We start from the raw sequence: 17,319 nt of genomic DNA on the forward strand, positions 1-17,319 counted from the left end.
GCTCCATAATGATATATAGGATCCTATAATATTTATCCCCGATCGTAATAGTTTTCATATACAATCATAATAATTGTATTTAAATGCAATATCCAGACTATTAGGAATCATTTTATAATAATTGCATGATTGAAATCTTCTTATTAGTAGCCAGTAGGTGATTATATAATAATTATCTTCTTAGAATAATGCAATTGATGATCCTCCCTATACATGGCCATGTATAGTAGATGTCGTATGGGGTAATTTAATTAGAGAAAACAAAATTGCTTTATGCCAACATTATTTGGAGCTTGATTCTCTCCAAGTGATCAGTTAAATGAAACGGTCAATTAATTTACTCCTATTTTTCTTTTATTTTCTGATTTGCAACCAATAAAAACCCTTGATGTCCCATCATATCTAGAGCTACAAAAGTAGGGTTCAATTTTCAAAATCATCTTAGCTTGTCGCAAGTCCATATGATACTAATGGAAAATCAAAAGATTCTTAAGGTTATTTGAAATTGCGGTTTTAATCAGTAAAATTTTAAAAATAATGTTTTTAAAATTATAAAAGTGTTTGATAAAACATATTAAAAAGTATTTTTTATTAAATATTTGTTATGTAAATTTATAATTTTGGTTTAAATTTACACATTTTCAAATATGCATTTCCTACCCTACTTATTGAAATCATAGATTTTTTTTCCTAATTTAAATTTTAAGTATTTTTTAAATCGTAATGCCAAATGCTTTACGTTTTGTGATATCTTTTAAAAATGCAGATTATTCTTACGAAATCGCAATCTCAAACTCATCCTTAGTTATATATAGTCATACCTAAACTAGCTAGAGAGGGAAAAAAGATGAAGAAGAAAGATATATACATTTTCTGAAATAATTATTTAAAGCTTCTATAAATTAAATTATGGTCAATTAACTATTTATATATTTCTCTTTTCTCTTTTTTCTTAGGCTGGGCATTATTTCTCTATTTTTCATAAGTCATAATAAAGACATGAAAAGGTCACCTGACTGTCGTACCCTACTAAACAATCATACTCAGAAAAAGTAGGATACAATTATTGCAGACCAATAAACTCGTTCGAAATTAAGTGTAATCTACTCATAAAATAGTTTTCCTTTTAAATTTTTTTTTTTTTTTTTTCCCTAATCTAATGCACGTTTGGTTAAATCTATTATATAGTTTTCCCTTTTCTTTTCCTCGACAAGGCCTACAAAAATATGTCAAAAAAAAAAAAAAAAAAAGACAAGGCCTACAAAAATGAAGGGAAAATGGACTTCATGTAGCCAAACATCCGATCGAGGTAACCGTGAAAGATTGTTTTGTTTTCACTTTTCATAGTACGTATATCATTTACTTCGTAGCAGAGCCTGGTTGTTGATTGATTGATTGATTTTTCACCAAACTATTTTATAGCATTAATGTTTTAGTTGAGATTGGTGTGCCTTCTCGCCAGTAAATTCTTTTTTCTTTCTTTTTTTTTTTTTTTTTTTAGGGGTGAGGGGGGATTACATAGGAAAATGGAGCAAATGAGATGTAGGTTTTTTCAAGTACTCTTGATGCATATGGAAGTAATCGGAAAAAAAGTTTACATAAATGCTTTCAAATTATTAATTAACATATGATGAGAAAAGACTCATTTATCTACTAAGATGTGCTTTAAAATTTGCACATTTTTAAGTAGTTCAGTTCAAGAAGAGCATCAATTTCTGGTGTATGTCTGATACGATGATGGCAAATTAAAGCTCCATTTGGAGGAGGAGGCTTTGTTAATGGCCGGAAAGTCAGGAAAGAGTCTCATTCTAGGTGAGGGGGCAGAGTGGTTACTAATGATGATAACACTAAATGCTTTATTGAAAGAAAAAAAAAAAATTAACGATCTTTTTTGTACGATATGCAAACGCATGTTCTCGCAGTTTTTCTTTTACAAATTCAAATACTAGCAAAGCCTAAAGAGTTTATACTTGGTGTTTCAAACACCACTAAAGAGTTTATACTTCATGTCATCAAAAAACTTAAAGTAAACAGATCTCCAAGCCTTATTCAAAGCCAATGGAGCAAATACGCCCCAAAACCCCACTACAAATCCCAATGGCATGCTAATGTAAAACCACTTCATGTCAATCCAGCCACCCTTGTGCTCGCTGCCTTTGTCATCAAAATTTGGTGTCGTTGGTTCTGGGGGTGTGTCATCTCCAATGCAGCTGGGTGTAAGTGGAGGTCCACAAAGATCATGGTTGCCAATGAAACTCAGACGAGTAAAGCTTTGAAGTTGAGTGCTGGAGGGAATTCTACCAGACAAGTTGTTGTATGATAAGTTCAAATAACTTAAGAATGTTAAACTCGTTATACCCTGAGGTATTACACCTATGAGTTGATTTATTGAGACATCGAGAGACTCTAACAATTTCATGGCATTGATCTTCTCTGGAATCTTTCCGTGGAGTTGATTGTTAGACAAGTTCAATAACAGCAGGCCATAAAGATTGGTGAGTTCTTCCGGAATCTCTCCAATTAAATTGTTGCTCGAAAGGTCCATGCTTGTTACGAGAGGAAGAATATTTCTATATTCATACTCCATTCCGTTCCTCACTAAGAATGTTGATTGTGAGAATCCTCCCTTTGGTGGGATAAAATCAAAGATCCTCTCACTGTATGCTTGTCTCACCATGGCTGTAAGATTTCCAAAGCATCGTGGAATGGATCCTGAGAAGTTGTTAGATGAAACGTCCAAGATCTGAAGTTGAGTTTGGCGACAGAGCTCTTGAGGAAGACTTCCACTAAAGTTGTTTGAGCGAAGCACAAGAACCATAAGAGTGAACAAACTTTTTCCAAACCAAAGGGGTAAGATGCCAGAAAAATGATTTTCACTGAGATCTAAAAGCTCTATTGCCGTCTGATTCTCCATGGACAACGGTAAATTCCCTTCCAGATTGTTTTTATGCAAGGATAACGACAAAAGTGATGGTATAGAACCCATGGAGCTTGGTATATTTCCTGTCAGGTTATTGTTCCCCAAGTATAGCTCTTCTAAAAGAATATAGTTGAACACCCAACAGTCAGGAATTTCTCCGGATAAAAGATTTCTTGACAGATCAAGAAAACTCAAATCGTGCACAACAGCATCTTCACAAAAGGCAGTAGAAAATCCACTGAATAAGTTATTTGAAAGATCTAAATACTGAATGGTAGAAGAGATGTTGGGGAGAGGGCCAGAAAAGTTGTTTGAACCAAGATAAACTTCAAATCCACAAGATAAACTTGTAATACTCCCATGAAAGTTATTGTCAGAAAGATCTAGAACACTCATTTGGGAAGAGTGGTTCCAAAACCAAGGAGGGACTACACCCGAAAGTTTATTTGTAGCCAAATTTAAAAACTCTAAACTTGTGGCGCTGCATGCAGATGAATTCCCTAAAAGTTCATATACACCTCCACTAAGCTTGTTGTAAGACAAATCTAAATGTTGCAGATTACAAAGATTTCCCCAGAATCTTGGTAATTTTCCTTCAAGGCTATTGTTTGACAGGTCAAGATATATCAATTGGGAAAGGCGTCCAAAGGCACTAGGAAGTACACCTTGAATGTGGTTATTTGAAAGATCAAGTCTTTCAAGAGTAGTCATATTGTATAACCAGTTAGGTATTGTGTAAGAGAAATTGGTACCACGGAGATATAGATGTCTCAGAGCAGACATGTTCTGGAAAGCACCTTGAATTGGAACCTGAATACAAATGAAACCAGTCAAATGTTGAATAAACAAATTAATTAGGATATATGTTCAATGAAAGATCAAGCAGACAAAAAGGCAAGCATAACTTCGATAGATAGTACTGGAGAATGTTCATCACCTGTAGGGATGCAGATGTTTTACTAAGATCGATCTCACTCATGTCTAGGAATTCTAGCAAGGAAAGATGAGATAACCATTCAAGGTTGTCAATATTTAGGAAGAGACCTCGAATGTCAAGATAATGTAAGTTTGAGAGATTTCCTAGTTGATAAGGATTTGCAGTACTACTCCTGAAACCCACATCTGATAGGTTTAGAAATCTTAGATTTCTGAAGTATCCAAAGAAGCTTGGAAAATGACTATCTTCAAAACTATTTGAACTTAGGTCCAAATATTGAAGATTTTCCAATTCCAACAAAGAATCACTTATCACCCCACCCAATTTGTATGAAGGCTCATCTGGTTTTGTAAGGTTTAGCTGGATGACATGCCCAGTTGTGTTGTCACAACCAATTCCTTTCCACATACAGCACTCTTCGCCAATCCAAGATGAGAGTTGATTGGAAGGATCTGTGATACCTTGTTTGAAGGTGAGGAGGGCTTCTCTTTCTCTTTTTCTGCAAAGGGCATTTGGATTTCCATAACCATATGTAAACATGCATATGATAGTAGCTAAGGAAAGATACCAATGCACAAGGACCATCACAAAACTCTTCCTATCCATAACCTTTTCCATATCACAATAAAGAAAGGAAATGTTGGGTGAGAACACACCTCCTATATGGCAATATATGAGACCCCTTAAAGAAATTGAATCGAAGATTCCTCTTAAAATGACAGACAAAGACGGGTCTTCAAGTCAAGGTCTCGATGTTAAATAGGAAGACAACAAGACTTTCGCGTTACATGCTTCACCAATAATATCTTGGTGCTAGCCGCCTCTGTTGAAGTAGTCAATGTTTTTGCTTCACTTGTACCTCGTCAAACACGAAAAATTAGCTCATCTAATGGGACCATAATAATAATAAACAATTCGTCGTCGTCGATGGACGACAATGACCGCAGTAGCCAGTCAGCCTCTCAGCCTCCTTGGTACTTGCTTTGTCTCCATCGATGCCTAAATCTCATACCAACGTGAAGGAAGGACTAAATTTTGTAATCTCAGTCAGCATCCTTGGTCCTTACTTTGTCTCCATTCATGCCTAAATCTTACACCTCGCAAACACGAAAAATAGCATAAACAAGAAATCCTGTCATCATGTGATGAATTTCAATTGGGTGGTCAAATATGTATACCAGAAATTAGCTCAACAAAGTTAAAAAAAATCCTAACATGTGGAATGAATGATTTTATACCACTTTAACTAGCCCAGAATTCGGGACTACAAACCACATAATAATTTACCGAGGTTGAGAGTTCAAAATTTCACAAGAATAATATGGATATCCCCAATAGCTACGGTGGGCAAACCAAACACTATACTTCAGTAAGTATTATTCTCTGATAATACAAAATCAGTGTCTGTACAGGTATAATACATACAACATGTTACTACACTTGCTACCCTTTCTTCTTTCCCTCATCCTTTCTTTTTCATTTTCTTCTTATTGGCTTTCCAAGCCACTCTGTCGCAGGTAAAAGATAAAATTATTCCCGATTATAAGAAACCTACTCAAGTGATAAGACAAAGTTCAAAACTCTCGGTTCATTGCATGTCTGAATCATGACTATCAATGCCTGAACCCTTAAAAAGGTTTTCTTGGTGAAAGGGATCGTCAGCACCGTGCACAGCACTCAACCTAGGAGAGAAGTTCCAACCCGTCACCGGTTCCAGCTCATGGGATCTCATACTGGCTTCTTCTTTGAACTTCATGAAGAACATGGATGACCAGTAATCTTTTGCCAGGTTCTTCAGTGGGGAAAAAGAAAAACATGCTCAGACGTGATACTAATCCAAATGAAACCAGTAAAATTGCATAAACCCAGGAAATAACCTACCATTTTCATCAACTGCAACAGCTCATTCAATGCATTATTAAAGAGATCAGGGTGTGCCAGATCGGCAGTAGTCAAGATTTCTTGTCGGCTTCGGTGAGAAATGTTCACCTCCATTGCTGCACCTGTATAAATTGAGCAAAACATTTCAGATAAAGGTTTGACCCATAAGCTTGGAAGGTAAACGGGATATGAATTGCCTAGCCAGAAAGAACCAACAAAATTTTGATCTTGCAGCGACTACAAAATACTTCAGAGTGCAAATTAATACTAGACCACATGGTACCATAAAGCTGATCTGTCCTTTAATAGGCAAGATTGTGAATTACGAAATAAAGCAAGTACTACAAAGACTGGACACCCATGAGTAGGACTACAAATAAGCCTATTAATAAGCTGCTTGAGCTTGATATTTTTTTTTAATCTTAGTAGCAAGCTCAAACAAGCTGTTTATCGATCAAACTCAAGGAGCTTAACGGTAAAAATTTCAGTTGAGTTGAGTGGTAGGTTGTTTGAAATCAGCTCTTTTATCTCGAGCCTAGTAGGTATTCGAATAAGCCCCTTAAAGGGTGAGCCCAAAGTAGCTTCATTTTTTTTTCTTTTTTTACTTATCATGCCAAACTAGGAAAAAGATGAAAACAACTAGTTAGAATCCTACGGATTTATGAACATCCCTCTCTTGCCAAAACAACCAGATGAAGATCGCTCTTTATAAAGTCACTCCCAATATATGCTTCAACTAACTATTGAAGTCTCTATAATTGAGGCCTGTGCAACCCAAAGAGGCCATATGAGTAGTGGTATTCAAATGTTAATAAAGATAAAGTTAGTTCATATTAGTATGAGACTTAAAGTTGGAGCGATGCATGTACAAGATAAAGGAATGGCTTTGACTACAATTTCCATTAAATAAAAATCACAAACCTGAAACTATGTACTTGTCAATAATATGCCGTGCCATGTAGATCCTTCTTACAGGGTCATCTACAGATATTTTGCCAAGCTCATGCACCTCATCATAGAAATGCACACTCTCCCCAGCCAAACAACTGCAATTAAAAAGAAAACAAAAGGTTTATACCAATTCTTTCAACAGAAAAAAAAAACAAACAAACAAACAAACAAAACATTACAAAAAAACAAAAACACAAAAAAAGACCTGGAGATATCTTGTGGGTTCTAAGGATCCGTTTATCTCCATGGAATTACTTAAAAATGGCAAGTTTCACTCTGCATTTAGCTTAAGAAAAATGCTTATCTTTCCGCCTAGGGATTTTCTTTCATGAAAAAAAAAAAAAAACACTAAGAATGTTTTCCTCATAAATGCATACCCAAATACTGGAGTTTGGCAGAAATACAACACCTGTCTGCAAATTCCATGAAGGACTGCCGAAATCTTTTGTCCAGAAGAAGCTTATCCAATGGTTCGTTAGGATCAATGACTTGAGCTGATTCCCTCTGCAACAGTAGTCCGCTATCAGGTATACCCAGAGCCTGGCCCATTGTCTCAAATTCTTGGGGTTCCCTTTTCCTTAAGCTGATTTGCGAGAGTAGAGGTTGTGAACTGGATATAGAGAAAATAGCCAGTACTAGAATACTTGCCTGTAGAATATGCCTAAGAAATGTTAGCAAATACACATGAGCTGAAGACAATAATTACTTAAGCCTCAATCAACTAATGATGGATGAACAGGCACAAATCAACAATACTGCATACCATAATCAATTGAAGAAATCTGGAGGAAATCTGAAGCCATGAGATCTCATCATGAATTTGATTCAAAATGTAAGAAACAACCCATAATCCTGAAAGTGAAAAAAAAAAAGAAGCACATTAAGGCCGGGACAAAGGTGACATATTTTGACTCGATCATCTTTCTAGAAGTTTCATTGCACAATGAGGAAGGTACATGGGATGTATATAAGAGACACGCAAAGAACGGGATACAACAAACATTAACCTATTTTTAGTCTGTTATAACTTTATCAAGGGAAGTTTCAGATCACCGTTGTTTCTTCCATGGTGTTATACATGGGGATGTCCACTAACCTGCCTAACAGTCACATAAGCAGTGATAAAATCACTGCCAATGGCGCCTTCCTCCCTTCCCCCCCTTCCACCCGCCCTTTCTTCCTTTCTTCCCCTAGGTTGTTTTTGCATATGTAAATGGAAACGTGGCAAGATGACTGAGGCTACAAGATATCATGTCAATACATAATTACTGATTCCTAATAGGACATCTTCAAGTGGTTTCATTCACGTATAGATGGTCAAGCAATTAGTGTACCAACATCTATTGTCAGCTCCTTTTGACTTTTGCAGATATTCCTATACACTTCCCTCAAAAAAGAAAAAACCAGAATTTTGTAATAATTATATCAAAAACCTAAGTTCACCAATCACCAACAGAGCTGTCGGAATACGACAACGTGTAAAACTTTTTGCAATAAGCGGGGAATACCACTCTAAGGGAATATGTTTTCAATACCTAGAAAACCGAAAAAGTCATAAAATTATATAGTTATTACTAATTACGAAATAAGAATATCCATCAGGGACTATAGGATATATCATAGCCAATATACATAGAGCAAGACAAGGAAAATTACAAGGCCTTGTAGAACCTAGAGGAAAGTGTACCAACGGAAGAGGCTGAGACAAGTATTCCCTGCCACAGGTCTTTCAGTTCATCAAACCTGAACTCTACATGCCGAATAGCCCCAGTGAATCCAACTAAAGCAGCAACATACAACGCATGGAGAGAAGAAACTGGAATTATCCAGTATGTCCCCATATGACACCGATAATTTAGAGGCTTCTTCATATGGATAACTACAGAAAATGCCAGTAATCTGTTAGAAGCTGCAAAATGTAGAGGAGAAAGAGCAAATGAAGGAGTGAAAAATCATGCAAACAATAGCCAGTTCAAAAGAGCTCCAGGCTGGTGACTAATGGCATGTACAAACAACACTTCGGTTGGCTAGACCACTCAAGTCAACAGACCGGAGAAAATTTAAAATCACTTGCATGAATATAATGAACTGAAATAACAGTCTCAGATTGGAGAAAATCAAATTACTGTAATGTTCGACCAAGATTATACATTGATAATGTACAGTTTAATACAATTCCATGATAGACAAAGTGCCCTTCCCAAGATTGTCAAACTTACTGGAGTCATTTCTAAGACTGTTCAACCCGAAGCACTGTACCAATTTAAGTAGTAGCATATGATAACTGGAGAAATGGGGCTTGACATTGTTATTTGAGAATATTTTTTTATGAAATTTGGTATGCATGCCTCGCTCATCAAGAACTTCCACAGATGATATGTGTCTTTGTTCTTGGGAATTCTCTTCCCCTGCCACACTAATGCCATAATAGATAATTTTAATCATTTTATCATGTTTTTGACATAAGACCCCTTCCCATGGTTATTTAAATTTATGAGAAAGCAAAAGAAAACCATTTTAAAAAAAATCGAGTTTGAAGCTCCTCTGCCCCATAAAGTATTCCTGTATATAAATTACACCCTAGTAATCCAGCAAACAATAAGTCTGAGAACTGCATATCTGTACTTTGGCTGTTGAAAGCATAAATATGATAAATGTATAAGAAATGAAAATTGAGTTGTTAATGTCTGCTGCTACAAATATTCTCTTCCTAAATGGGATATAAACTATAAACTGGGAAAGAAGGCAATACGAACTGTAGTGCACTCATTCAAACACAGAGTACCATGAAGAAAAAACCTGGAAGGAAAAAAAAAGGGTACAATCGGGGACCGAACACAGCAAAGATACTTTCAAGGAAATAAGAATCTGCATGAAATAGGCTTTGCATATATTAAATATTAAATAAAATTTTAAATATAAAAAGAGGCCCTGTTCAAGAAAACTGGTTGCTTCATTCAAAAATATTACTGCTAAATTCATTAAAAATATTAATGGTCCATATTTTTTTGAATTATTGCTCCATATGCATCTTAATTTCATTGTAGGAAGTCCAATTTGACAAGATAAATATCCAAATAAGTAAATTCGTTCAATTTAGAGACTCTTACCTGCAGCCCCAGCAATCCATGGCAATAGAATTAGTGGAAGAAATATATAAGATCTGATCGGTGGTAAACGCCTCCTGAAATATCAGTAGTAAGTAGAGCATTTTCTGATAAAATAGTCACAAATAGCCCAATTATAACAGCTCTAGTGAAGTGGTGCAGTAGGCACAAATGGTTTGAGGCAAGACAGGAACAAATTCTTGGGTTAAACATGTGCTATGTCTGTAAAATAGTCACATCATGAACAAAAATAGAAAGAAAAATCAAGGCCCCATACGTTCATCGATCTGTTTATTGTTTCAATTGTCACAGAACAATAACCAAGCATATCCAAATGGTCCCAAGGACCTTGGCTTAGATGTAGTAGGATGGGATGGTGTAATGTGGGGAGGGTCAATCTGCAGTTAGTATGTTCCGATCCTCACGGTTTAGAGTTTAACTAAATTAGCATCCAATGGTCCTAGGGATTTGGAATAAGAGGTTTGGGCCACTTAACAATTAATATCAGAGTAGGCACCACATCATGGATTCGAGTCCTAGAGGAGGTAGCTTATAGGCTAGATTAAAATGTCTTGGTATTATATATGAACATAATATTAAGTCAATGAATATTGATAGGTGAGTGGAGCTGCCAAATGAGAAAATGCTACCATCGGGCCAGTGCCAATAAAGTGGACCGCCATGGACATCAAATTTGGAAGTGTGGTGGAATATTAGATTCTAAGGATTAAGGGTTTAACCAAATCAATATCCAACAGTCCTAGGGCTTTTGGATCAATGGGTGGGCCCTTAACAATTGGTATCAAAGCAGACATCACATCATGAGTTTGAGTCACGTAGGGGGCAGCCTATAAGCTGGATAAAATTGTCTGGGTATCATGTATAAGCATAGTGTTAATTGTTAAGTTATTGAATACTAATAAGCGAGTGGAGCTTGCAAAATAGAAAGAGCTACCATTGGGTCGATACTGATAGAAACGGCTCCCATGGATGCCAAATTCGGAAGTGTGGTGTAATGTTCCAATCCTAAGGGTTAAGGGTTTAACTAAATCAATATCCAATAGTCCTAGGGCTTTTAGATCAATGGTCATGCCTTACCATTGGTATAAGAGTAGGCATCACGTCACGAGTTAGAGTCACAAAAAAGGCAACCTATAGACTGGATTAGAATGTCTTGCTATTATTGATAGGCATAGTTTTAAGTCATTGAATATTGATAGGTGAGTGAAGCCGGAGAAAGAGAAATGGCTACTGTCAGGTTAGTGTCGATTAAGTGAGCCACCCTAGACGTCAGATTCAGAAATATGGTGGAATGTTACAATCTTAAGGGTTAAGGGTTTAACCAAATCAATATCCAACGGTCCAAGAGATTTTGGATATGTGGTTAGACCCTTAACAAGTTAACATAGAACAACCAAGTTACGACCCAACGTCAAGGTTCACAATTGCAGTGGAGTATTAATTTCAATTAGGTAAAAACTTTACTGAACTTGACGAATATGTAGTATAGTTGAAATGCCTGCGTAGTGCGACAGCTTAGCAGCAAACCGAATCCAAATGGGCCTTCTATCCAGACTGAAACCAAAAGATACTCAAAATCAATGCTCCTAGGAAATAAGCATTTGCAGAAAAAATACAGACTTAAAAGGTTGTAACTAGTAACAGAAGTGAAAAACCTGCCCAAACATAGCAAGACTGCCACCAATGCCTCTTCTCGAATCTTAGGAAACCGTAGGACACCTGCATGAACCGTGGGTTAACAGTAAGGTAAAAATTATAAACTAAAAAGTCCATTACAGCAACTTTTGGTGGACAAAGTCGTCAAAAACATCGTAAGGGTAACAAAACAAAACAATTATACATCGATAATCTACCACAATGGACAACACAAGGTTGAAGCTGGCAAAAACTTGAATCACTGGAATCCAAAAGCCACTGTTTTTAGTACGAGGAACCTCATGAACCAGAAACGGCAAAATTAATCGTGAGAGGAGCCTGAAAAGAACGAGACAATAACACAGCTTATGGATCCAAAAAAAAAGAAAGAAAAAAACAAGGTCGCTTCAGGGAGGATACACCCAGAAAATTTCCGATCTTTTACTTACACTGGAACTCACTGAGACATTTCATCAAACATACACCGCACAAACAAAACAGTAACAAAATTCCACATCCAACGACTTGATTACAAAGTTGTATCAAAAGATAAACACTTGAAAGATGAAGGAAACGTACAAGATCATAGAGAGGATGGATATGGCGATGGCTATGTAGTCGGTGACACAGCCTCCTTTCACTGCACAGCTCGCCATTTTCCTCGCATAAAAGAAGATCTTCGGCCTCCGAATTAGAATCCAGTAATTGTAGCATTAGACCCATCTAAAAGATCTAACCCATCCAAGACTCAATTGTCAATAGTCAATACTAATGACATCTATGCTTATGGAAAACCCAATTTCCACGTGATGTTTGAATGAAATCTTGGCTTCAGACTTCAAAGTGTAGGCGTGGCTTTTATTTATTAATCAATGATATCATGTCCCATCGGACGCTGGAATTTTATGACTAGTTTCCATAATATGCACGTGCCATTGCATGAGTATAATCATGAACACGTGGCACGCATTTGGAGAAAGAATTGGCATTGTACTTTTGATAATACCCATTCTTTATTCATAAGGAATGATCACTTCAATATTCTAAACGTAAAGTATTATATAATTGTAAAAATTAGTATTTCAATCAACAAGAGTTTGTAAAAAGGAATTCAAGAGTTGGCACGTCATACCAACCGTACGAAAGTTGGTTTAATAGCAATCACTAATATTGTACTGTTATCTCACTATGCCACCATGGCACTAATAATCCACCTTTAAATTTTAAGAATGACTCAAGAGTAAATTAATAGTGTAATTTTGAGAATGGCTCAAGAGTAAATTAGTAGTGTCGTATCAGCATATTGGGATAATAGTGAAATATTGGTGTGGTATATAACATTACTTCTCAAAAATTTGGTTGGGATTTTTTTTTTTTTTTTTGTCATATTGGGCTAGTTGGTTATGAAAGACATTTGTGAATCATAATTGGGATTCTTTACTTTTCTTTTTCTTTTTTCAATCGAAGGCAATAGTGGGCTAAGTTGGCTATGTCAACACTAGGCAGGGAAGCACCACCGACCAGTTTTGTAGAACAAATCAAATTTCATATATACAGTTTGCTGAAAGCCTGAAAATCAAGCAGACGCTATTTCTTTCATAACTTCTCAGAGGAATTTGATGTGTATCGCCACAAAATCCCTCCAACCAGATTGTTTACTGCATGAGAAGCCATGGGAACGATGATGCTAGAAGACACAATTGTGGCATAACCATACACAAGCCCAACAAAAGATGCCCTGAAACATGTCAAACAATAAAATCATGATTGGTTCCAGCCAAAGATTCTTGAACAGTTTGATCATTAGACATCTAAGGAAACACTCAGAGTTTCTTTTGGTTTTCTATTATTAAGACATTTTCCTTTACACCATGTGAGTGTAATTTTTTCTTTTTCTTAATTCTTGGCTGGAAGTTCAAATGAAGAGGATATTTCTACTTTCACTTTAAAACAAACCAGACAGTCAATGAGGAAAATGAAATCTCCATCAAGTCAAGAAGATGAGTACCAGACTGCAAAGGAGTACTTTCGGCCACTGCCCAAGTGTAGAACACCAAAAACAGCAGCAACCAGCAAGACACTCTTCAAATTGAATCCAAAAAGTGGTAGCAGTGCGCCACGAAAAAGCAGTTCCTAGACAACCGAGGCATGTAACTGTACAACCTTAATAGAACTATATAATTGAAAAACAAACAAACACACACAAACAAATTAATCGAACATAGTTTTTCTTTGCTTATTACCTCGCTAATACCAGGCAGAAATGCAACGATTATGTAATCTAAAAGCTGAAGTGAAGCAAGGACCTGCATTAGAAATAATAGGATGTTGTTGGAATTCAACAAAGTCAGTTAAGGATCAATGCAAACTTGCAGCCCATCAGCCGCAAGGAATGCCAGCAAAAACTGGACGTGAGCAATCATCTCAACCAATGTGATGTGGTTTCTTTTTCTCTGGAGACACAGAAAAGTCAGTAGGGATACCTGCTGGTTAGCTGCTTCACTAGACTCGGAAAAATCAGGCCACGTCTTCAGTAGAAGATATCGGCATGACGATATCAGAACAACTAATCCTGTAATCAACTCAAGATGCCACATCTCAAAACCAACTGTAAACAGCAAAAAGATTACTCTTTTAAAGTAATGAAACATCTAATTCCAGTCTGCTACATAAAAGCGAAAAATGAAGTATATGAAATCTAAAATACTGGAAAGATGATTCCTATCATAAGAACTTTTTTAAATAAAGAATCTAGGTAATCTCTATTTCAATATATATCTTGTCCTGTTTGACGATTTTAAAAATGAGCACATTTTGATTATCTAGTAATATTTCTTTTGACAATCAGATCCCAAAATTATTTTCCAGATCCATGAAAAAACATAGTTGTGCTTTCAAACTCCAGAAAAATAAAGCAAAAGACTTGGTTTGCATTTGGTATCAGCTATTCCATTGTCCCATTAGAGGATGATTGAATGAGTATAAGCAGAATGAGAGTCCGAATAGATGCGGCGTCCATGGGCAACTTTAATTTCACTGCATTTAACCTTAACATGGCTATTGGTAAGCAATAGACTTTCTTCATCACTTTTCTATTTCAACCCTGTCTTTATTTTTATTATTATTTTTCAACTTATTTATTCATGTTTTGCTAAGCAAGATTAGAACCTAAACCAGTGCTGCTTCCACTCCACCCTATTATGCATAGGCCAGGTCCTTTGGGGTGGCTGATGATCTTGTCATAGGTAGCAGTACTTCAGGTAAAGATGAGGAAGTCAGATGTCAAGCATAGGCATATGCATATGCAGTGAAAACCAGCAGTTAAGCAAACGAGCATAAATCTATCAGTATGTTAAATTGAGGCAAGGAGCTGCCTTCCTGATCCTTCTCTGATGTCGAAATATGGACAAAGAGCTATTTTCCAGCCTTCTAGCCCTTCTCACTTAAGTAGGGCACATCATACAATGATACAATTGTTCCCATCACTCAATAATTTTCCCTTGGTAAACCTCTAAGGAAAAGTATTACATTGTGAAGGGCCTGTACCATTTTTCTTGTTCTAAACATTGACATGAGCAATCCCCAAATGCTACTAATGTTTCAGGACAACTCATATTAGATGACTACCAATATCCTATTTGCTCAGTTTTCTAAATTTGTCTTGTCAAAGTAAATCGACTGTGTGCATTCTGCAAAGGAAACAAGCATCTCAACAAGGAGAACATAGTAAAGTTTTCAATGACAAACTTGCAATAAGAAGTGGAAACAAAATGTATACATGATACTTCTGTGGAGCAGTCAAGGATCGGCAATCCTTCCACTGAAGCAACATGAGATACCTGCAAGTTGCAGTTATGGAACAACATTTAAAACACAGATGATTGACCATATTAAGCATAATTTTTTTATATTGAAATTGAGAGTATTCTTTTCCTCCAAAATGAGGAGTCCTGACTAAAACCAAGAACTCAGGCCTAAGTAAAAAAGCTTTAATTCATTCAATTTTTATCACTGATGTTCAGTGTCTGATGAACTTAAATAGTTATAGTCAGTAGAAACAGAGTCATATGGACCCTGATTGCAAGCAAACAATAAAATAGTACATTACTAATAGAATATAACCAGATACAAGGATGGATTCTTTGTCACACACGAGGATGAAGAAAAGGGGAACTAGCTGTTGAATGTTTAGATCATCACAAAATTGAAAATGTCATCTTGCTTCAACTTCCAAACTTGGCAGACAAATTTTTTTTTGCTTTCTTTTTACTTTTCAATAGTTAATTCAAAATAAAGGGGAAAAAAAAAGAAGTGGAAAATCTACAGGCAATAGAGGAGGAAGTGAATACAAGTTAAATTCACAGATGATGAGGAACTAGAATGGAGGGAAAGCATGTAAGAATGACTAGGTGGTCATTAAGAACCCAGGAAAAATAACTCCTACAGACAAAAATATAGTAGAACGACAAAAGTATTATGCATGAAAGTAAGCCTACCTGTCGAATTATTATACCCAATGCCGCTATCAGTCCAGAAGTGACAGTGCATGCCTGAAGCACTGTACTCCTGGAAGGTATTGTGGCAGAATTCGGTGCAGCTGAATTTTCAAAAGAGTCAACCATGTTGTCATCTTGAACATAGTTATCTTTTGTGGGAGGACTATCTACTATACTTTTAGGTGGTTGTCCATCACTTCTCAATTTCTTCACTGACTTCCGACTTGCAAAAGCCCTTGTCTTTAATCTTAAACCCTGCAAAAACAAATATATTAGCGTTAGATAATGTAAACTAAAAAAATTAGTATTTTCCTCAGAATTAGAGATCAAGTAAAAAAATTAGAGAATCTCACACTGCACAATTTAGTAGGTAAAACCTTTTGCGCATCATAGATGTAAATGAACTCCCCGCCTGATCACATGTCATCACATTTGAACAATCATATAAGAGTTGAGCCCTTAGCAAATAACAATTTAATTATCAACGGAGATGGGGCAGCTTGACATCAAGATTGTAACTTTAGCATGGAATGTTATGATGGAGTTGAATCACGAGGCTGCATTTTTACTCTAAGTCCTAAAGTATAGCAACAAAAAGACAGTAATAATAAAACAACATTTGACTTACACACTTTCAAAATCCTTATGAGAAGCCATGAATGGCCCAACTTAATTGCATAGACCAAAATCAACGAAGAACCAACGCCAACCCAAGTGCGTGAATTGAAATGCTTAAGCATAACTATCATTTTTTCTTTCTTGTTTGATATATATGTTAGTGAATAGTGGGTGAAGAACAAAAACTAAGGAAGACAAAACGAGAGAGAAAGTGAGATATAATCAAGGAGTTCGAGAAAAACCGACCCATGAAAGTAGACTTCCTGCAGGGTAAGAGAGTTGTAGAGACACTGTTTGTTCTGGTCCACCAACAGCTCGTAGTGAGCAGACCCATACTAGATAACAGCTTCAAATTCCAAACGGGTGCACGCGGATGTCTGTTATACTCCAACTACTTCTTCAGCAAAGCAACTGAGGAAATCAGAGAAAAAACCCAACCTTTTTCGTTTCCGTCGGGAAAAGATTGCTGCTTTTGGTGTTCTTTCGGATGTGAAACTGGAAAGAAAGGCACCCCAAGAAATGGCTAATGAACGGGAAACTCAACAACCGTTTATTTGTCATACCAAAAAAAAAAAACTACCGTATATTTTACCGATTTCATCAGTATTCTCTCTAGGTTTTGAGCTTTCGCCACGTGGGCTGTTCGGAGGGTGGTTTTGGAAATTCGCCTGCTTGCAGGAACAAATGGATTTTTTTTTTTTTTTTTTTTTTTTTTTGGGTTTGAAAAAAAATAGTAAAATACCATTTAAGATT

At 36.3% G+C, this 17,319-nt stretch overlaps 3 protein-coding genes across 3 annotated transcripts; all 3 read right to left on the reverse strand.

Moving 5' to 3' along the window:
- Positions 1–1,963: 1,963 nt before the first annotated feature.
- Positions 1,964–4,946, reverse strand: LOC132177106 (receptor-like protein EIX2). Its single transcript, XM_059589326.2, has 2 exons — positions 3,858–4,946; positions 1,964–3,730 (listed from the first exon to the last, which is right to left on the reverse strand). The coding sequence occupies exons 1-2, from the start codon at positions 4,473–4,475 to the stop codon at positions 1,979–1,981; spliced, it is 2,370 nt and encodes a 789-aa protein (XP_059445309.2). The 5' UTR covers positions 4,476–4,946; the 3' UTR covers positions 1,964–1,978.
- A 127-nt stretch (positions 4,947–5,073) lies between these two features.
- Positions 5,074–12,375, reverse strand: RGS1 (REGULATOR OF G-PROTEIN SIGNALING 1). Its single transcript, XM_059589327.2, has 11 exons — positions 12,032–12,375; positions 11,671–11,791; positions 11,473–11,536; positions 11,287–11,371; positions 9,800–9,873; positions 8,377–8,568; positions 7,453–7,541; positions 7,099–7,337; positions 6,660–6,784; positions 5,739–5,860; positions 5,074–5,649 (listed from the first exon to the last, which is right to left on the reverse strand). The coding sequence occupies exons 1-11, from the start codon at positions 12,106–12,108 to the stop codon at positions 5,446–5,448; spliced, it is 1,392 nt and encodes a 463-aa protein (XP_059445310.1). The 5' UTR covers positions 12,109–12,375; the 3' UTR covers positions 5,074–5,445.
- A 512-nt stretch (positions 12,376–12,887) lies between these two features.
- On the reverse strand, positions 12,888–17,104 carry LOC132178906 (CAAX amino terminal protease family protein). Its single transcript, XM_059591484.2, has 8 exons — positions 16,813–17,104; positions 16,302–16,360; positions 15,949–16,203; positions 15,231–15,291; positions 13,936–14,060; positions 13,696–13,758; positions 13,461–13,585; positions 12,888–13,190 (listed from the first exon to the last, which is right to left on the reverse strand). Exons 1-8 carry the CDS (start codon positions 16,898–16,900, stop codon positions 13,049–13,051), a joined length of 918 nt encoding a protein of 305 aa, XP_059447467.1. The 5' UTR covers positions 16,901–17,104; the 3' UTR covers positions 12,888–13,048.
- Between the last annotated feature and the right edge of the window lie 215 nt (positions 17,105–17,319).

This window comes from Corylus avellana, chromosome 4 (assembly GCF_965113065.1).
Source record: "Corylus avellana chromosome 4, dhCorAvel1.hap1.2, whole genome shotgun sequence".
Taxonomy (NCBI): Eukaryota; Viridiplantae; Streptophyta; class Magnoliopsida; order Fagales; family Betulaceae; genus Corylus; species Corylus avellana.